The sequence below is a fragment of the Nerophis ophidion genome, linkage group LG03 (genome assembly GCF_033978795.1).
Source record: "Nerophis ophidion isolate RoL-2023_Sa linkage group LG03, RoL_Noph_v1.0, whole genome shotgun sequence".
In the NCBI taxonomy this organism is placed as follows: domain Eukaryota; kingdom Metazoa; phylum Chordata; class Actinopteri; order Syngnathiformes; family Syngnathidae; genus Nerophis; species Nerophis ophidion.
This window is the reverse complement of record NC_084613.1, coordinates 19,010,429-19,032,766: the sequence shown is the minus strand read 5'-3', so window position 1 is coordinate 19,032,766 and position 22,338 is coordinate 19,010,429. Positions and strand designations below refer to the sequence as shown.

The following is a 22,338-nucleotide window of genomic DNA, read 5'->3' as shown; positions in this document are numbered from 1 at the left end:
CAGGGATGGGAATGAAGATTGACAAAATCAGCTGAAATTTTTTTCTATCCTAAAACACCTAAAATTTTGAAATCTATGTTAGCTTAGGATGCATTTCCTGCTATTTTGAGTCAAATTTTTCCTGACCAAAATTTCACGTTTATTAGCAATTATTTTCATAAAAATTTATCATGTGATGAAATTTAGGTATACAAGTTTACGCAACCAATATAAACAGAATACAAGTTCAGAAACGCTCACAATAATTGAGGATCAGGGACTAGATATTGTCGGCAAACGACGCGTGCAGACGTCTATAACGGGCAATGTCATTGGTCGATGTTGTCAGCTGATAGTAGAGCTAGCCAATCTGGTGCCTTCACACGTTGGCATTATATTTTTCGCGGGAATTCTCTGCCTTGTACTGATAACTAGGTCAACGCAGAGACAAAAACCACGAGTGCCTAACCCCCCTTATAATTTTCTCCCTGGATTTAAACGATTCACAGAAATTACCCTGGCTGGCGGCGCCAAAATCGGCGGAATTCCGTGGAAAATTCCCATCCCTGCAAATCATGGTGTTCACAACAGATTTACTCTAGAAAAGAGAAGTGTTGGATACTTGTTTAGTTGCCGTATTTGTATTTTTATTCAATGTTTGGGTAGCATTTTATTAAACAAAATCAGTTTTCTTTTAAGAAATATAGAAATTAAATTAAACAGTAGTATTAAAAATGTTATCAAAGGGGAACATTATCACAATTTCAAAAGGGTTAAAAACAATAAAAATCAGTTCCCAGTGGCTTTTGTATTTTTTGAATTTTTTTCCCAAATTTTACCGATCCCTGAATATCCCTAAAAAAAACCTTTAAAGTGCTTGATTTTTGCTATTTGCGATGCGACTATCCATTTCCCTGTGACGTCTTACAGTGCTGCCAATGTAAACAAACAACGGCAAATACCACAGCAAGATATAGCGACTTTAGCTCGGATTCAGACTCGGATTTCAGCGATTTAACCGATTTAACAGATTACGCATGTATTGAAACGGATGGTTGGAGTATGAAAGTATTGAAGAAGAAACTGAAGCTATTGAGCGAATAGCTATTGACGATATTCATAGCCATAGCATGGCCGAATAGCTGCGTTAGCATCGCCGGTAAAATGTGCGGACCAAACAATCAGGACTTTCGCATCTCTTGACACTGGAGCAACTTAAATCATTCGATTGGTAAGTGTTTTTTTCGCATTAAATGTGCTTGGAAGTAAACGTAATATAGTTGCAAATGCATCTGCAGGTTATCCATACATCTCTGTGCCATGTCTGCTTTAGCACCGCCGGTAAATAGCATGTTAGCATCGATTGGTGTAGCATGTTAGCATCGATTAGCTGGCAGTCAACATCAACAAAACTCACCTTTGTGATTTCGTTGACTTTATCGTTGCAAATGCATCTGCAGGTTATCCATACATCTCTGTGCCATGTCTGTCATCGCCGGTAAAATGTGGAGACACTCTGGCACATTCAATGGGGGTCTGGCGGCAGACACTTTCACATCTTCGGGCCAGTGGTGCAACTTGAATCCCTCCCTGTTAGTGTTGTTACACCCTCCGACAACACACCGACGAGGCATGATGTCTCCGAGGTTCCAAAAAATAGTCAAAAAACGGAAAATAACAGAGCTGAGATCCGGTGTTTGTAATGTATTGAAAATGAAAATGGCGGCTATATTACCTCGGAGACGTCACGTTCTGACGTCATCGCAAAAAGAGCGATAAACAGAAAGGCCATTTAGAGTTTGGAAATCGGTTAAAAAAATATATGGTCTTTTTTCTGCACCATCAAGGTATATATTGACGCTTACATAGGTCTGGTGATAATGTTCCTCTTTAAACAGTATTCACTTTGAATCGAGAATGGATTCTGAATCAAATTGGAGTCGAATCGTTTTTCAGACCATCTTCAAGCCGCCTTCTGGCCGTCTCGTTTTGTGGGCGGGTCTTACTTACGTGCCTCCACTTCCGCAGCGTCTTCTCCCCGTCATCCTTGTTGTACCTGTAGTTTTTAGCGCGTCCATAGCGTAACTACTGACAGCTATAAGTTCAAACTGTACGCTACTTTGTATTAGAAATGGCTACAGCCACAACAAGAGGGTAGAAAAAAAGGAGGATCTTATTGACTACAACGGGTAAACTTTTACCATATATGGAAAACCCGCTCGTGCCAAATCAACAGGGGTCACCCTGCAGTCCAAACGTCTCTTATGTGTGACTGCCATCCACTGGTCACACTTATCATCACCTCGTGTAGCAAAGAAAATTGCTTTGAGGTCGGTAAGCACACTAACATTAGGCGCATTGTCGATTTTTGGGGAAAATGAAAAGGTTTTAAGTGCGCCCTGTTTGAAAAATATACAAAAAAATGCAATTTACTGAATTGTCCCAATAAATATACCTTTTCAGTGGCCTAGTTGTTAGAGTGTCCGCCCTGAGATCGGTAGGTTGTGAGTTCAAACCCCGGCCGAGTCAAACCAAAGACTATAATAATGGGACTCAGCATCAAGGGTTGGAATTGGGGGTTAAATCACCAAAAATGATTCCTGGGCGCGGCACCGCTGCTGCTCACTGCTCCCCTCACCTCCCAGGGGGTGATCAAGGCTGATGGGTCAAATGCAGAGAATAATTTCGCCACACCAAGAGTGTGTGTGACAATCATTGGTACTTTTAACTTTTAACTTTAAATACAGCATACATAAAAAAAAACAAATTTTGTACATTAAAGTTAGCCATCACCACAAATTAGCGTCATCTTTCTAATAATATATCTTTATAATAATGGATTTTATTTTTATGAAATGCTGAACAAGCCAAGGGCCAACATTATTTTATTAGTAAAGTTCTAAACAGTCGAATTTTCAAGCTCTGGCTTCTCTTTGGCACTAATAGACCAAAGGCTGGTCTGCACTGGTTTTGTTTACCGAGTCGACACTTCTTGTCCCTCGCTTTTCATGCCTACTTTGCGCGGCACGTACCGTTACACCCCCTCCTCCCCCCATAGCTTTGATGCATGTTAGCGCAGCTCTCTAAGGTACTCGGTTCCAACATGGCAACAAGGTAAAAACCACTTTTGTGTGCTTCGTGCAGACGGACGACACGTACATGCAGCTGAGGAAGGACCTGGAGTACCTGGACCTGAAGGTCAGTTCCGGCGACGCCACTGTTGACATGCTTGTTGTTTTTTGTTGTTCTCGCCGGCCCGTCACACTCAAAACCGCCACGCAAGGGCTGAAAAAAACAATTGGACTCTTTCACAAGAGGCGGCCGCCATCGTGTGACCGCGGCTTTTTGTCTTTTTGTGATCTTTGACTCACAGATCAGAGCGTTAGAGCCCCTGATCCTCGCGGTCCACAGTTTGCTACTTCACTGCACTGCTGGGCCTCTCGGGCCTCTAATGACCGTAAGCAATGTGTGTGTGCGTGCGCGTGTGTATGCGTGCGTGTGTGTGTGTGTATGCGTGTGTGTCTTTACAGCGTGCTCGTGCATGCCAAGGCCGCTGTTCAATGCTTGAACAGCATCATGTGTCTTACCTCCATGTGCTGTCCTTTACCACACACACACACACACACACATACACGCACACACACACACACACACACACACACGTTCATTCTTGTATGTGTTACCTTCTTGAGACCTCCGAAAAATGCCTACCTCTTTAGGACCACCCTTTCTAGATATATAAATATGTGTGTTTAAAACATTAATAACACATACATACTATGCAAATATAAAAAGGCTTGTTGTGAAAAATAAGTTAGAATTTCACAAGAAAAAGGTCAAAATTTCACAAGAAAAACGTCGAATTTTGGCTGTGTCATAATAAAAGTCGTACTGTTACTCAACACAAGTCAAAATTTTACAAGAAAAACTGAACATTTGTGCAATATTATGATAAAAGTTGTAATTTTACTCAATAACAGTCGCAATTTTACAAAAAAAGCAAAAATGTTTGGCAATTTTATGATAAAAGTTGGAATTTTACTTAATAACAGTCGCAATTTTACAAGAAAAGCTCAAATTTGGGGCAATCTTATGGAAAGAGTCGTAATTTTACCCAACAAAAGTCACAATTTTATAAGAAACTTTAAAAATTTTGCCAATTTTATGGAAACAGTCGTAATTTTACCCGACAAAAGTCACAATTTTATAAGAAACTTTAAATTTTTGGGGCATTTTCATGGGAAGAGTCGTAATTGTACCCGACAAAAATCACAATTTTATAAGAAACTTTAAAAAATTTTTTTGAAATTTTATGGAAAGTCATAATTTTACCCGACAAGTCACAATTTTGTAAGAAACTTAAAACATTTGGGGCAACATTTGAATAATAATCGGAATCTTACTCGGCAAAATGATAAGAAAAGTCATCATTTTACTCACAATATGTCATTATTTTACAAGAACAAAAAAAAAAGGCTATATTGTGATAAAAGTCATAATTTTATATGACATATGTCAAAATATTGCAATGTTACAGAAACAGAAAGAATATGAGAAATATTTCCCAATTTCATAAGAAAAAAGTTTAAGCTTCTAGTTCAATTGTATTTTTGGAATCTTTTTGTTTGTAATTTGATTTTAATCTTCATTATATATTTCAAATTATTACAGTATGTCTCACAAGAAAAAGGTCAAAATTTCACAAGAAAAACTCAGAATTTTGGCATTGTCATAATAAAAGTCGTACTGTTACTCAACGCAAGTCAAAATTTTACAAGAAAAACTAAACATTTGTGCAATATTATGATAAAAGTTGGAATTTTACTCAATAAGAGTCGCAATTTTACATGAAAAGCTAAACTTTTGGGCAATTTTATGGAAAGAGTCGTAATTTTACCCGACAAAAGTCACAATTTTATAAGAAACTTTAAAAAATGTTGGCAATTTTATGGAAAGAGTCGTAATTTTACCCGACAAAAGTCACAATTTTATAAGAAACTTTAACATTTTTTGGGCAATTTTATGGAAAGTCATAATTGTACCCGACAAAAGTCACAATTTTATAAGAAACTCTCATTTTTTTTTGCAATTTTATGGAAAGAGTCATAATTTTGCCCGGCAAAAGTCACAATTTTATAAGAAATTTAAAAAATTTGGGGCAACATTTGAATAATAATCAGAATTTTACTCGGCAAAATGATGACAAAAGTCATCATTTTACTCACAATATGTCATTATTTTCTAAGAACAAAAAAAAGGCAATATTGTGATAAAAGTCAGAATTTTATTTGACAAACGTCAAAATGTTGCAATATTAGAGAAACAGAAAGAGTATGAGAAATATTTCCCAATTTCATAAGAAAAAAGTTTAAGCTTCTAGTTTAATTGTATTTTTTGGATTTTTTTGTTTGTAATTTGATTTTAATCTTCATTATATATTTCAAATTATTACAGTATGTCTCACAAGAAAAAGGTCAAAATTTCACAAGAAAAACTCAGAATTTTGGCAGTATCCTCATAAAAGTCGTACTGTTACTCAATGCAAGTCAAAATTTTACAAGAAAAACTAAACATTTGTACAATATTATGATAAAAGTTGGAATTTTACTCAATAAGAGTCGCAATTTTACAAGAAAAGCTAAAATTTTGGGCAATTTTATGGAAAGAGTCGTAATTTTACCCGACAAAAGTCACAATTTTATAAGAAACTTTAAAAAATGTTGCCAATTTTATGGAAAGAGTCGTAATTTTTCCCGACAAAAATCACAATTTTATAAGAAACTTTAACATTTTTTTGGCAATTTTATGGAAAGTCATAATTGTACCCGACAAAAGTCACAATTTTATAAGAAACTCTCATTTTTTTTGCAATTTTAAGGAAAGAGTCATAATTTTGCCCGGCAAAAGTCACAATTTTATAAGAAACTTAAAAAATTTGGGGCAACATTTGAATAATAATCCGAATTTTACTCGGCAAAATGATGACAAAAGTCATCATTTTACTCACAATATGTCATTATTTTCTAAGAACAAAAAAAGGCAATATTGTGATAAAAGTCAGAATTTTATTTGACAAATGTCAAAATGTTGCAATATTACAGAAACAGAAAGAGTATGAGAAATATTTCCCAATTTCATAAGAAAAAAGTTTAAGCTTCTAGTTTAATTGTATTTTTGGGATTTTTTTGTTTGTAATTTGATTTTAATCTTCATTATATATTTCAAATTATTACAGTATGTCTCACAAGAAAAAGGTCAAAATTTCACAAGAAAAACTCAGAATTTTGGCAGTGTCATAATAAAAGTCGTACTGTTACTCAATGCAAGTCAAAATTTTACAAGAAAAACTAAACATTTGTACAAGATTATGATAAAAGTTGGAATTTTACTCAATAAAAGTCGCAATTTTACAAGAAAAGCTAAAATTTTGGGCAATTTTATGGAAAGAGTCGTAATTTTACCCGACAAAAGTCACAATTTTATAAGAAACTTTAACATTTTTTTGGCAATTTTATGGAACGTCATAATTGTACCCGACAAAAGTCACAATTTTATAAGAAACTCTCATTTTGTTTTTGCAATTTTATGGAAAGAGTCATAATTTTGCCCGGCAAAAGTCACAATTTTATAAGAAACTTAAAAAATTTGGGGCAACATTTGAATAATAATCAGAATTTTACTCGGCAAAATGATGACGAAAGTCATCATTTTACTCACAATATGTCATTATTTTCTAAGAACAAAAAAAAAGGCAATATTGTGATAAAAGTCAGAATTTTATTTGACGAATGTCAAAATGTTGCAATATTACAGAAACAGAAAGAGCATGAGAAATATTTCCCAATTTCATAAGAAAAAAGTTTAAGCTTCTAGTTTATTTGTATTTTTTGGAGTTTTTTGTTTGTAATTTAATTTTAATCTTCATTATATACTTCAAGTTATTACAGTATGTTTCTACATATTTTTTTTTGTTATTAATTTTGGCCAAAGGGGGCACATTTTAATTTTTTACACACTTGTTATTTCATATGTTGACCAGAGGGGGAGCACTTTTAAAACCGACACACAAGAAATTTGAAAAATCCCTCCTTTTTGGGACCACCCTCATTTTGATAGATTTCCCCATCAGGGGTGCAAGTGAGACATTCTCTATTAGATGCAATACTTTTCTGTATTGGGACCAGGATTTATGTCCTAACTTGTTTACCGGTCTTCATATGGAAGGTACTTTTCCTTTTGGATGTGTCAAGAAGGGTAGAAATACAAGAACACACACACTCATGCCGCGATGTGTAAAGTGGGCATGGGATGGCTCGGCAGTGCATGTGTGGTGGCTTGTGGCTCGGTGGTTGACACACCAGCTGCTTCAACCGTCGTCTCTGATGCGCTTCACCCTCTTTGGCCCGCGCCGACGGGCTCTGCCGTGTCTTTGGCGATCACGCAGCACGCAGGGATGGGCATGAGCGGGTTTCTCGGTTGTGCTTCTGCCTAAACACGCGGGAGGACCAGCATCCTGAAGTTGTGTTGAGCCAATCAGGGGCGTCGGGCACAGTATTTGTCGCCCTTGGTTTTTCCCTTCAGGGGCCTTGCAGCCACAACATTGATTATCTGCAGAATGACTCGACCAGAGGTCCCTAAACTATGGCCTGCGGGCTGGATCCGTCCTGCCATTGTCCAAAATCCAGCCGGCGGAAAACCTAAGTTTGAAAAGAATACAAATAAATTATATATATATGTATATATATATATATATATATATATATATATATATTAATATATATATATATATTTTTTTTTAATCTTTCTACCGCTTGTCATAATTGTACCCGACAAAAGTCGCAATTTTATAAGAAACTTTAATTTTTTTTGCAATTTTATGGAAAGAATATATATATATGTACATTTATATATATATATATATGCATATATACGTATATATATATATATATATATATATATATATATATATATATACACACACACACACACACACACACACACACACACACAGCTCACCCCCCAGCCACATTGTTTTAACCCAGTGCGGCCCCCGAGGCAAAATGTTTGTGGACCCCTGGATTAGACAGTAGTCAGCAGGAATGTTTGTTTATTAAGTTTTAGACATATTAATTGACAAAAATAGCCAAAAGTGCATAAAATGCTTTGTTTTTAACCCCCAAGTCAAAAAATGAATACATCTATGAATTAAATAAAGCAAGAAACCACAGACAGATGCATTCCTGAATGTTACAGCGACCAATAGGCATACAAAGGGCTCATCAACCACCCACAATCCATATACTTTTCAAATGTTCTTGTAGTCAGCCAATATTTTCTGTATATTAAATGGACATATTTCGACTGTCAACTGCGGTCTTCTACAGAAGGGTCACCTGACCACCATGACACGTTGCATATCAGCTGTTATCAAAGGGCGTGGCCCGATGATCTTGCCAAATGATGAAATTCCCAAAATCATTGGGACAGACAGTGTCAAATTCAAATGATGGATTAAGGAGGCGATCGAATTTAGGAAGGGGTCCAAAGAAATCTTCGGGATAAAGGAGCATCCTTGCTCGCGCATAACTGGGACTGGAAAAGTCAACTTCTACAACATTAGGTACAGTTATATATCCTATAACAGGGGTCACCAACGCGGTGCCCGCGGGCACCAGGTAGCCCGTAAGGACCAGATGAGTAGCCCGCTGGCCTGTTCTAAAAATAGCTCAAATAGCAGCACTTACCAGTGAGCTGCCTCTATTTTTGAAATTCTATTTATTTACTAGCAAGCTGGTCTCTCTTTGCTCGACATTTTTAATTCTAAGAGAGACAAAACTCAAATAGAATTTGAAAATCCAAGAAAATATTTTAAAGACTTGGTCTTCATTTGTTTAAATAAATGTATTTATTTTTTTACTTTGCTTCTTATAACTTTCAGAAAGACAATTTTAGAGAAAAAATACAACCTTAAAAATGATTGTATGATTTTTAAACACATATACCTTTTTACCTTTTAAACTCCTTCCTCTTCTTTCCTGACAATTTAAATCAATGTTCAAGTATTTTTTTTTTATTGTAAAGAATAATAAATCAATTTTAATTTAATTCTTCATTTTAGCTTCTGTTTTTTCGACAAAGAATATTTAAGAAATATATCTTCAAACGTATTATGATTAAAATTAAAAAAAAATATTCTGGCAAATCTAGAAAGTCTGTAGAACCAAATTTAAATCTTATTTAAATAGGCTTTTGAATTCCTTTTAAAATTTTTGCTCTGGAAAATCTAGAAGAAATAATGATTTGTCTTTGTTAGAAATATAGCTTGGTCCAATTTGTTATATATTCTAACAAAGTGCAGATTGGATTTTAACCTATTTAAAACATGTCATCAAAATTATATATTTATTGTGAGAAATCATTAAGATGATCAGTGTTTCCACAAAGATAAATGTCATTAATTATCAATAATAACAGAGTTAAAGGTAAATTGAGCAAATTGGCTATTTCTGGCAATTTATTTAAGTGTGTATCAAACTGGTAGCCCTTCGCATTAATCAGTACCCAAGAAATAGCTCTTGGTTCCAAAAAGGTTGGTGACCCCTGACCTATAGGATCTATCCTATCCTCTACCTGGGATTCCCTCCTCCATTAACCATCAAGCAATCATATTCAGTAGAAGTTCACGTCTCCACAACGTTAGATACAGCTGGATTCCGCCAGGCCACAACATTAGGTACAGATGGATCCTATCCTATATTATCCATAATAACAATAATAATACTATACTCACAACACAGAGATTAGAAAACGAAACATTAAACATTTTTTCCGTGATTACATAACAATATAATCAAGTAACGTAAAGAATGTAATTTGTCCTCAAATGCCCATCCCTGATTGGTCATTAGCGTTAGCAAGCGATGCTAACGACCGTCAATTCATTCAAATGTGAGTCCATGTGACCTTTTTGTGCATCCAGTTGTGGGGGCCTTCCAACTGTCCATAGCCATCATGGTCTCCATGGCAACAGCTCATGTCGTGTCCGCTCACGGGTGTTTTATTTATTTTTAATGTCGTGCACGCGAGATCGCGTCAACTCAGCGGCGTCTTTGTTTTTCACCTGCGAGAGACGGCTGTCCGTTTTGCAGGTGGCGGGAAAACAGACGCTGACGGACCGCGGGCAGCCTGTGAAGGTGGCGGAGAGCGATGTGGACGTGAGTACAAGGAACACCAAGTGTGTGTGGCGGTCCTGCCAGGCCACTACATTAGGTACAGCTGTATTCCGCCAGGCCACAACATTAGGTACAGCTGTATTCCGCCAGGCCACAACATTAGGTACAGCTGTATTCCGCCAGGCCACAACATTAGGTACAGCTGTATTCCGCCAGGCCACAACATTAGGTACAGCTGTATTCCGCCAGGCCACAACATTAGGTACAGCTGTATTCTGCCAGGCCAAAACATTAGGTACAGGTGTTTCCCACCCACCCACAACATTAGGCACAGCTTTATTCTGCCAGCCCACAACATTAGGTACAGCTGTACTCCACCATGCCACAACATTAGGTACAGCTGTACCCCACCATGCCACAACATTAGGCACAGCTGTATTCTGCCAGGCCAAAACATTAGGTACAGCTGTATTCCGCCAGGCCAAAACATTAGGTACAGCTGTATTCCGCCAGGCCACAACATTAGGTACAGCTGTATTCCGCCAGGCCACAACATTAGGTACAGCTGTATTCCGCCAGGCCACAACATTAGGTACAGCTGTATTCCGCCAGGCCACAACATTAGGTACAGCTGTATTCTGCCAGGCCAAAACATTAGGTACAGGTGTTTTCCACCCACCCACAACATTAGGCACAGCTGTATTCTGCCAGGCCAAAACATTAGGTACAGGTGTTTTCCACCCACCCACAACATTAGGTACAGCTGTATTCTGCCAGGCCAAAACATTAGGTACAGGTGTTTTCCACCCACCCACAACATTAGGCACAGCTTTATTCTGCCAGCCCACAACATTAGGTACAGCTGTACTCCACCATGCCACAACATTAGGCACAGCTGTATTCTGCCAGGCCACAACATTAGGTACAGCTGTTTTCCGCCAGGCCACAACATTAGGCACAGCTGTATTCTGCCAGGCCAAAACATTAGGTACAGCTGTATTCTGCCAGGCCACAACATTAGGCACAGCTTTATTCTGCCAGGCCACAACATTAGGTACAGCTGTATTCCGCCAGGCCACAATATTAGGTACTGCTGTATTCCGCCAGGCCACAACAATAGGTATAGCTGTGTTACCGTCATCGTCTGCTTGCCCTTTTTAGCGCCAGGAGAGTCAAGTGGTCTCTGGCTGCAGACGACATCACTAAAAGAAACATTTTGTTCTGACAGAAACAAATATGTATGCACAGCAGCAGTGTGTTTAAAAGCTGCATCAATGATGGATGAGTGCAGAGAGTGCTTTGTTACAACATTATTACGAGAATGTTGGGGCTGATAAATTCACCCAACCTTTGCTCCTACTTCATCAAACTTTTATTAATAACATTTTGTTCCTCCCTGACTTTAATTCAACATGTCAGCCGCACTCTCATCAGCACACCCAAGTAAATAGAAATAGTCTGGTCTACTGTCTGACTAAAGCTGCCATCATGCACAGTGTTTTTTTTGTTTTTACCATTGGAAATAATGTAAATAGAAATAATCTGTTCCAGTGTTAAACTGTGTCCATCTTGTTATCATAAAGGCTTTATTTGTTAATAAGTGCGCAGACAATCATTTGAGTCACATTGTTGTCGGCCGTAAAAATGTGAAAAGAAGCTCACTAAAAATCCCATGAGAAATAATGCCAACATAAGCGCCGAAGCTTTATTTAAATGTTTAAGTTCACGCTTTAAGTGTAAAAAGAAGTGAAGCAGTGTTAATAGTAGGGTTGCACGTTGCAGACGATATCAATGATTGTAATACTGCCGTCGTATTGTGATGATGCACGTTGATAACACTTTCTTGCTGTGTCCCCCAAATTTGACAGCGACAAGTCAACAAACCCATGCTTCTAAATCTCTGATCCTTATCTCCATGGCAGCGAATAAACTGTTTCATACAAGTAGTATTATCACCGGAGGATGACAAATAACCAATATTAATTCCCGTTACCTGTTCCCGCTATCGACAATACCCATTTTTGTTACTTTTGTGTTTTAACAAATGTTGTTTGATAATAGAATGTATTTTTTTATGTAACATTTAAAAATGAGGTAGTTATGACAACTGTACTGTTTTTATTGTTACATTTGAGTCTCATTTGCAATGCAGTAACACCTCCAAGACATGTGATGGCAGTATTGTATAGCTGTTATTTTGTCGAACTGTTTCCAGGAAGCTGAATGCGTTGTGTTGCACCCTACAAAGTGTTTATACTTTAAGCATTGTGCTTATCGCACACCAGCTGTTTGATTATAACATTCATCTTAGTTGTAGTAGCACATTTGGAGGTGTTGATATCGCCATGGAAATCGCTAATGCTTATAGTGGCCTGTCTATGTAAATTAGCATTGAGCTAAAGAGCAAATAGTAGTTTCTGCTTTTGTTTAATTAGCACTTTTGACTTTATCATACAATTTGTATGTAATTGAAGAGAATAAGGAAATACTTCAAGTATTAATTAATATAAAGATCCTGAAAACTGTGAGTATGACTATAGCTATGGCAGATACTGCCGATTCTACTGATTAAGGATTATGTTATCATTTTAATTTCATCATATCATGTTATCAAATAGTATATTGTGATATATGTTTTACACTACGGAGGAGCCCTACTCGGATATTAACACTGAATTAAGTTTAACCGCATTCAATAACTATATGTTACATTTAGCAGAGTGAAAAAAATGAAATTTTATTAATGTGTTATTTATAAATATTATCTATTTAACACATTAACCGTAGGGTTAGGTCAGGCTGATTAGGAAAAAATACATACTTAACAAATATACAAACCCCGTTTCCATTTGAGTTGGGAAATTGTGTTAGATGTAAATATACACGGAATACAATGATTTGCAAATTCTTTTCAACCCATATTCAGTTGAATGCACTACAATGACAAGATATTTGATGTTCAAACTCGTAAACTTTGTTTTATTTTGCAAATAATAATTAACTTAGAATTTCATGGCTGCAACACGTGCCAAAGTAGTTGGGAAAGGGCATGTTCACCACTGTGTTACATCACCTTTTCTTTTAACAACACTCAATAAACGTTTGGAAACTGAGGAAACTAATTGGTTGAAGCTTTGAAAGTGGAATTCTTTACCATTCTTGCTTGATGTACAGCTTAAGATGTTCAACAGTCCGGGGTCGTGTTGTCGTATTTTACGCTTCATAATGCGCCACACATTTTCGATGGGAGACATGTCTGGACTGCAGGCGGGCCAGGAAAGTACCCGCACTCTTTTACTACGAAGCCACGCTGTTGTAACACGTGGCTTGGCATTGTTTTGCTGAAATAAGCAGGGCCATCTATGATAACGTTGCTTGGATGACAATATATGTTGCTGCAAAACCTGTATGGACCTTTCAGCATTAATGGTGCCTTCACAGATGTGTAAGTTACCCATGCCTTGGGCACTAATACACCCCCATACCATCACAGATGCTGGCTTTTGAACTTCGCGCCTATAACGATCTGGATGGTTATTTTCCTCTTTGTTCTGGAGGACACCACGTCCACAGTTTCCAAATATAATTTGAAATGTGGACTCGTCAGATCACAGAACTCTTTTCCAGTTTGCATCAGTCTTCGGTGTTGTTGATAAATGGCTTTCGCTTTGCATAGTAGAGTTTTAACTTGCACTTACAGATGTAGCGACCAACTGTAGTTACTGACAGTGGTTTTATGAAGTGTTCCTGAGCCCAAGTAGTGATATCCTTTACACATTGATGTCGGTTTTTGATGCAGTACCACCTGAGGGGTCAAAGGTCCGTAATATCGTCGCTTACGTGCAGTGATTTCTCCAGATTCTTTGAACTTTTTGATGATTTCACGGACCGTAGATGGAAAAATACCTAAATTCCTTGCAATAGCTCGTTGAGAAATGTTGTTCTAAAACTGTTCAACAATTTGCTTACAAATTGGTGACCCTCACCCTATCCTTGTTTGTGAAAGACTGAGCATTTTTTGGGAAGCTGCTTTTATACCCAATCATGGCACCCACCTGTTCCCAGTTAGCCTGCACACCTGTGGGATGTTCCACATAAGTGTTTGATGAGCATTCCTCAACCATATCAGTATTTATTGCCACCTTTCCCAACTTCTTTGTCACGTGTTGCTGGCATCAAATTCTAAAATTAATGATTATTTGCAGAAAAAAAAATGTTTATCAGTTTGAACATCAAATATGTTGTCTTTGTAGCATATTCAACTGAATATGGCTTGAAAATGATTTGCAAATCATTGTATTCTGTTTATATTTACATCTAACACAATTTCCCATCTCATATGGAAACGGGGTTTGTACTTCATAAGAAGGGATTGATAAAAAATACTGTTAAATAAATAATTATGTAATGCTAAAATAAACTCAATTCATAATAAATGTGTTCCTTAATCACACTGTCAATAAAATTAAAATATTAAATTAAAATACTGCTTTATTACTTTAGTTCTAATTTTTGCGCTAAATAAGTTTCTCCATGACTTCCTCCATTTATTTGATATTTTCGTGACTGCCACAAGTGGTGAAAAAGTGTATTGCAACTGAGTACATCTGCGGTCCGTACGGACCACTTTTTGGCAGTCCCCACAACGGGCCCCGCCAGCCCTATGGCTAAGAAACACTGAGTCAATTGTTGTCTTCAAACTATTTCTAGGTGTAACGTTAGTGATTAGCGTAGTTTTGGGACGGTTGCAGTGCCGCAAGCTCAGGTCTATGTGTCTGCAGGTGAAGCTGAGTCGTTTGTGTGAGCAAGACAAGATCCTGAAGGACCTGGAGGTGCGGATCAGCGCTCTGAAGCAGGACAAGGTGAACGCTCGCGAGGCAGCCGCTCACACGTTGGTGTCCTGACAATGTTTTAACGTCCCCCTCAGGACAAGTTGGAGAGCGTGCTGGACGTGTCTCACCAGCAGATGGAGCGGTACCAGGAGCAACCTGCACATGTCCACAAGATTGCCTACCAGCAGAGACTCCTGCAGGAAGACCTGGTGTCCATCAGGGCGCAGATATCACGACTCTCTACGGTATCTACGCTACATTTGTGAATCTTTAACATTTGTGTATGTATGTGTGTGTGTGCGTGTGTGTATATATATATATATAAAATACAGTGAAGAAAATAAGTATTTGAACACCCTGCTATTTTGCAAGTTATCCCACTTAGAAATCATGGAGGGGTCTGAAATTTTCACGGTAGGTGCATGTCCACTGTATTTCTGGATTTTTCTTTTTAGGTTATCTCTCATTCAGTGGACATGCACCTACCGTGAAAATTTCAGACCCCTCCATGATTTCTTAATGGGAGAACTTGCAAAATAGCAAGTTGTTCAAATACTTATTTTCTTCACTGTATATATATAAATATGTGTACATATATATATATATATATATATATATATATATATATATATATATATATATATATATATATATATATATATATATATATATATATATATATATATATATATGTACTTGTGTGTGTATATACATGTGTATGTACCGGTATATATGTATGTATATATATATATATATATATATATATATATATATATATATATATATATACATATATATATATTCATATACCGTATTTCCTTGAATTGCCGCCGAGTATATAGTATGCGCCTGCCTTGAATTATTGCCGGGTCAAACTCGTTTCGCAAAATAATTAGCGCATGCTTAGTATTACCGCCGGCTCAGGATTAATGCCGGGTCAAACCCGTTTACACTTTGCATCAGTCCATCTTAGATGAGCTTAGGCCCAGCAAAGCCGGCGGCGTTTCAGGATATTGTTGATAAATGGGTTTGGCTTTGCATAGCAGAGTTTTAACTTGCACTTACAGATGTAGCGACCAACTGTAGTTACTGACAGTCGTTTTATGAAGTGTTCCTGAGCCCATATGGTGATATCCTTTACACACTGTCGGTTTTTGATGCAGTACCGCCTGAGGGATCAAAAGTCTGTAATATCATCGCTTACATGCAGTGATTTCTCTAGATTCTCTGAACTTTTTGATGATTTTACGGACCGTAGGTGGTAAAATCCCTAAATTCCTTGCAATAGTTCGTTGAGAAATGTTGTCCTAAAACTGTTCGACAATTTGCCTACAAAGTTGTGACCCTTGCCCCATCCTTGTTTGAAAATTACTTAGCATTTCATGGAAGCTGCTTTTATACCCAATCATGGCACTCAACTATTACCAAATACCCTGCACACCTGTGGGATGTTCCATATAAGTGTTTGATGAGCATTCCTCAACTTTATCAGTATTTTATTGCCACCTTTCCAAACTTCTTTGTCACGTGTTGCTGGCATGAAATTCTAAAGTTGATTATTATTTACAAAACATTTTTTTTCCTCAGTTTGAACATCAAATATGTTGTCTTTGTAGCAAATTCAACTGAATATGGGTTGAAAATGATTTGCAAATCATTGTATTCTGTTTATATTTACATCTAACACAATTTCCCAACTCATATGGAAACGGGGTTTGTATGTATGTATATATATATATATATGTATATTCATATATATATATATATATATATATATATATATATATATATATATATATATATATATATATATATATATATATATATACACATTACATACATTCCACATATACATATTCATCCATCCATCCATATATACACACCTGTAGTATATGATACATGCATATACGTTCATATATATATATATACACACACACACACATAATATACATATATAAATGTATGTCTATATGTAGTATGTATACATATGAATTATGTATATGATTGTAATATGTGTATATATATAAAATATATATATAAGTATATATAATACATATGTATATAGTTGTATATTTATGTATATATATGTATGTATGTGTGTATATATATATAAATGTATTATATATTAATATATACATTAATATATATATATATATACACACCCACATATTCATATATATATAAAACCACAGCTATATATATATATACACATATACATACACACACATATATATATATACACACATTATATATATGTGTGTGTGTGTGTGTGTGTGTGTGTGTGTGTATGTATGTATGTATATATATATATATATATATACATACATATTTGTGTGTCCTCCACTTGATGGACAAAAGTATTGGGACACCTGTGTAAGTGTTGCCACGACGCTGGACGCACATAAACTGTCCATAAAGTTGAACCTGCATGTCGCTGTGATGTCACACAGGAAATGACACACGCCTGGGAGGATTACGGCTGGCTGGAAAGTTCAGTGGAGCAGCTGAGGGCGGCACTGCAGGCACACATGAGCCACAGCGCTACCCCGCATGTAAGACCTGTCATTGCAGGCACAGCCCCGTCATGCCAAACATGCCTTTGTCACAATAAGTGAAGGTGTGTGTGTGTGTGTCTGTGTGTGTGTGTGCAGCAGGAGAAAGCAGAGATGAAGCGCGAGCTGTGGAGGATCGAGGACGTGATGGCGGGACTCAGCGGCAGCAAAGCTAACTACAAAGTCACTGTCAACTCCGTGCACAACCCAGGTTGGAATGACTCGTCATTATCACCACTTTGGGGTCCAGCATAGGATTGAATTTGTTGTTACCCTTTTATATTCCAACCTAAAGACTCTATATTGCCCTGCTTGGTTTCCTTTAGTGTGACTGTACAGTTCTTCTTTATTCTTACATCAAGAATTAACACTTTTGGCCTAAAATTAAATCTAAAAGGATTGGCTAGTGATGGGTAAATGATGCTTCAATGAGTATGTGGCCCACTCACTGGCTGTATTGACTAAGGACGGGCATCTCTGGTTACCCAATATACATCTTGATTAACAATAAACTATTCAATACATTTAGGATAGCTTACCATCAACTGGCGAGTCGATAAGATTCAATTTACATCCTGATCTCGATGCATCACCAGTCGACGCTAATTTTAATGTGGGCCTTTCAGATGAGTTATAAGGTTGGTTGTGCTTACTTTGCAAATAGCAACAAGCGAAAGGAGTCAACGCAATGTAGCGTTCTCATCAGCGGCTTTTGTCCCTTCACTGTGCGAAGGCACTTCTAAGTCTGTAATCCTGGCCTGCATGGCGGCAAATATATTACATGTCTTTACACTGGAGGACGAGGAATAGCTAAACATGCTGCGCTACACAGGAGGTAATATGATAACTGCTCGGCATGTAATTATTTTAGTAATGGAGTGTTCTATTAATGAGTTTTTTGGATTCTTCAAGTAATCGTTTCCAACACTTTATAAACATACCTCAATGCCTATTTTAGGAAAAATAGTTGATACAAATATTTGTTGACTTTCTATAACCTTAATTACCTTCTTTGGCCGTCTTGTAACCTTCTATTTAACTTATTTTACCGTTTATTTACCTTTTATTTAATATATTACCTTTCATTTACCTTTTATTTAACTTATTTTATCTTTGACTTACCCTGTTTGACCATCTTTTATTTAACTTCTTTTTACCATCTATTTTCTTTTACCTAATTTTAACCTTCTATTTACCTTATTTTAGCCAATATTTATTTTTTATATTTAACATTTGACCTTTTATTCACTTTCTTTTATCTTGTATTTAACTTATTTTACCTTATTTGACTGTCCTTTACCTTCTATATTCCTTTTTTTAATCTTCATTTAACTTCCATTTACCTTCAGTCACCTACTATTTAAGTTTTTTTTTACCGTCTTTTAAAAAATAGTTTTTCTTTCATAGAACCCAACTTTTTACCTCTGTATTTACTTTCTATTTTGTATTTACCTTATTTGACGTTTATGTACCTTATGTGACCATCCTTTGCCGTCTATATTCATTGTTTAACTTATATTTTTTTACCTTTCAATTAACTGTTGACCTTTTATTTACCTTCTTTTATCTTGTATTTAACATATTTTACCTTTTACTTACTTTTTCCCCCCCGTATCTACCTTATTTGACTGTCCTTTACTGTCTATATTCCTTATATCATCTTTTATTTGCCTTTTACCTTTTACTTACAACTTTTACCTTCTATGTACCTTTTTTTACCTTTTACTGTACCTCTTTTTTTTTTTTACCTGCTTTTACATTTGATTTATCTTCTTTTATCTTTTGTTTGCAACCAATACCTTCTATTTACAATTTCTTTACCTTATTTGACCTTCTATTCAACTTTTAGTACCTGCTTTTATGCGTTCCGGATTATAAATAATATTTTATTAGTCGCACGTATGATTAATCGAAGCAACCGAACATAAATTGAATCTTTTTTTCTAATCAAAGTAATTGATTTAATCCATTAAATGCTGCAGTCCTAGAAACGATACCATGTACAGTATCAGTATGTGGTCAATACTACAGTGATAAGATCGATCTTATTTTACTATTAAAAAATATTTTCTTTTGGTTTTGTTATCAACCCAATAATTGTAATCGTGATCCAAAATGTAATCCTAAATAATCTTGAACTACAATTTCATCTTAATATCAGCATCGATACTGCTGCTGTAACTACTTGGTATTGAATCGATACCCAAATGTGTGGTATCGCCCAAAACTAAAGTCAAGTATCAAGCGACTGAATAAAAGCGCCATTTGAGCAGAAGATGAATATAAGGATGTAACTACAGGAAGTAACTAGTTACTAGCAGTACTCTAACAGGTGATATGTTGTTGTGTTGACCTCAGACAGGAAGTTAGTGCCTTCAGTGTCGGAGCCCAGCGTGCCTTCTTACAGCGCCGACCTCCATCTTCCTCCTTGGAGTTCCCTCCCTCCCGTCTCGTCGCACACGCTGCCTCACAAGTGGGTGAGTAACGCTCGGCGCTGCCCGGACGGGTCTGATCGCTCGACCGGCCGGCGTCTCCTCACTCTCGCCGCCGTCTGCGCGTCCACGCAGGCGGAGGACGGTGCTCCGCCCCGGCCGCCGCTCCCTCGCCTCTACGACTACGAGGACACGCCCCCCGTGGTGCCGCCCCTTCCCCGGGAGGCGTCGGTCATCCGCCACACGTCAGTGCGCGGCCTGAAGCGGCAGTCGGACGAGAGGAAGCGGGACCGTGAGGGCGGCCAGTACGTGGTGAATGGCGACTTCAAGGTACGTTGGCGCCAAAAGGAGAAAACAAATACAAACCCCGATCCCATATGTGTTGGGAAATTGTGTTAGATGTAAATATAAACAGAATACAATGATTTGCAAATCCTTTTCAACCCATATTCAATTAAATGCACTACAAAGACAAGATATTTGATGTTCAAACTCATAAACTTAATTTTTTTTTGCAAATAATAATTAACTTAGAATTTCATGGCTGCAACACGTGACAAAGTAGTTGGGAAAGGGCATGTTCATCACTGTGTTACATCACCTTTTCTTTTAACAACACTCAATAAACGTTTGGGAACTGAGGAAACAAATTTTTGAAGCTTTGAAAGTGGAATTCTTTCCCATTTTTGTTTTATGTAGAGCTTCAGTCGTTCGCCGCTGTCGTATTTTACGCTTCATAATGCGCCACACATTTTCGATGGGAGACAGGTCTGGACTGCAGGCGGGCCATGAAAGTACCCGCACTCTTTTTTTTACGAAACCACGCTCTTGTCTTGCTGAAATAAGCAAGGGCGTCCATGATAACGTTGCTTGGATGACAACATATGTTGCTCCAAAACCTGAATGGACCTTTCAGCATTAATGGTGCCTTCACAGATGTGTAAGTTACCCATGCCTTGGGCACTAATGCACCCCCATACCATCACAGATGCTGGCTTTTGAACTTTGCGCCTATAACAAGCTGAATGGTTATTTTCCTCTTTGTTCTGGAGGACACCACGTACTCTGTTTCCAAATATAATTTGAAATGTGGACTCGTCAGACCACAGAACACCTTTCTACTTTGCATCAGTCCATCTTAGGTGAGCTCGGGCCCAGCCAAGCCGGCGGCGTTTCAGGATATTGTTGATAAATGGGTTTGGCTTTGCATAGTAGAGTTTTAACTTGCACTTACAGATGTAGCGACCAACTGTAGTTACTGACAGTGGTTTTATGAAGTGTTCCTGAGCCTATGTGGTGATATCCTTTACACACTGATGTTGGTTTTTGATGAAGTACTGCCTGCGGGATCAAAAGTCCGTAAAATCATTGCTTACGTGCAGTGATTTCTCCAGATTCTCTGAACTTTTTAATGATTTTACAGACCGTAGATGGTAAAATCCCTAAATTCCTTGCAATAGCTCGTTGAGAAATGTTATCTAAAACTGTTCAACAATTTGCTTACAAAGTGGTGACCCGCACCCCATCCTTGTTTGTGAATTACTTAGCATTTCATGGAAGCTGCTTTTATACCCAATCATGGCACCCGCCTGTTCCCAATTAGCCTGCACACCTGTGGGATGTTCCATATAAGTGTTTGATGAGCATTCTTCAACTTTATCAGTATTTATTGCCACCTTTCCCAACTTCTTTGTCACGTGTTGCTGGCATCAAATTTTAAAGTTAATGATTATTTGCAGAAAAAAAAAAGTTTATCAGTTTAAACATCAAATATGTTGTCTTTGTAGCATATTCAACTGAATATGGCTTGAAAATGATTTGCAAATCATTGTATTTTGTTTATATTTACATCTAACACAATTTCCCAACTCATATGGAAACGGGGTTTGTATATATCCAATTGATGAACTTTGTGTGCTCTCAGGGAGACTTGCGTTCTTTCCTGAGTGAACCGGAGCTGCCGGGCATCGGTCACGCCGACACGGACGACCACTATTTGGACACTCAAGGTATTTCATCATCCGCTACTTCCTCCCGCCCATATTTGGACTCGTCTTATTCCTACGGCTCTTCTGCCGATGGAGCAGCAGGCCTGTCAGGCCCGTCGTGGCGACTCAACCGTTCGGACGCCGTCTCTTCTTTTGTGACCTTGAGGAGAGGCCCCGCCTCCTCTGTGGACAGGGTGAGTCATGACCTCATCGTACAGTCTCACTATTGACTTCTCAGAGGTTCGCCCTCGCTCTTTGGTGACAGGGTTAGGGTTAAGACAGGAAGTGACAAGTGGGAGTGGCACGCTATCAGCCAATCAGGTATCGACTATCAAGTTTGGTTGTCTGGCGGTTGATTGTCAGCATGGAGTGAAGAAATAGTG

At 37.5% G+C, this 22,338-nt stretch overlaps 1 protein-coding gene across 7 annotated transcripts in view; it reads left to right on the top strand.

Moving 5' to 3' along the window:
* LOC133549261 (pleckstrin homology domain-containing family A member 7-like) overlaps positions 1-22,338 on the top strand; it is a 287,420-nt gene that overhangs the window by 251,723 nt on the left and 13,359 nt on the right. For 4 of the 7 annotated variants that reach the window (XM_061894492.1, XM_061894491.1, XM_061894496.1 and 1 more), the window contains 11 exons: positions 3,124-3,177; positions 3,353-3,436; positions 10,128-10,193; positions 14,933-15,013; positions 15,079-15,228; positions 17,434-17,535; positions 17,635-17,746; positions 19,894-20,012; positions 20,103-20,297; positions 21,892-21,976; positions 22,055-22,149. In XM_061894492.1, coding sequence (XP_061750476.1) covers positions 3,124-3,177; positions 3,353-3,436; positions 10,128-10,193; positions 14,933-15,013; positions 15,079-15,228; positions 17,434-17,535; positions 17,635-17,746; positions 19,894-20,012; positions 20,103-20,297; positions 21,892-21,976; positions 22,055-22,149 — 1,143 coding nt within the window. The remainder of the gene's footprint in view (positions 1-3,123; positions 3,178-3,352; positions 3,437-10,127; positions 10,194-14,932; positions 15,014-15,078; positions 15,229-17,433; positions 17,536-17,634; positions 17,747-19,893; positions 20,013-20,102; positions 20,298-21,891; positions 21,977-22,054; positions 22,150-22,338) is intronic. The other 3 variants (XM_061894493.1, XM_061894498.1, XM_061894497.1) reach the window with 1 other exon arrangement.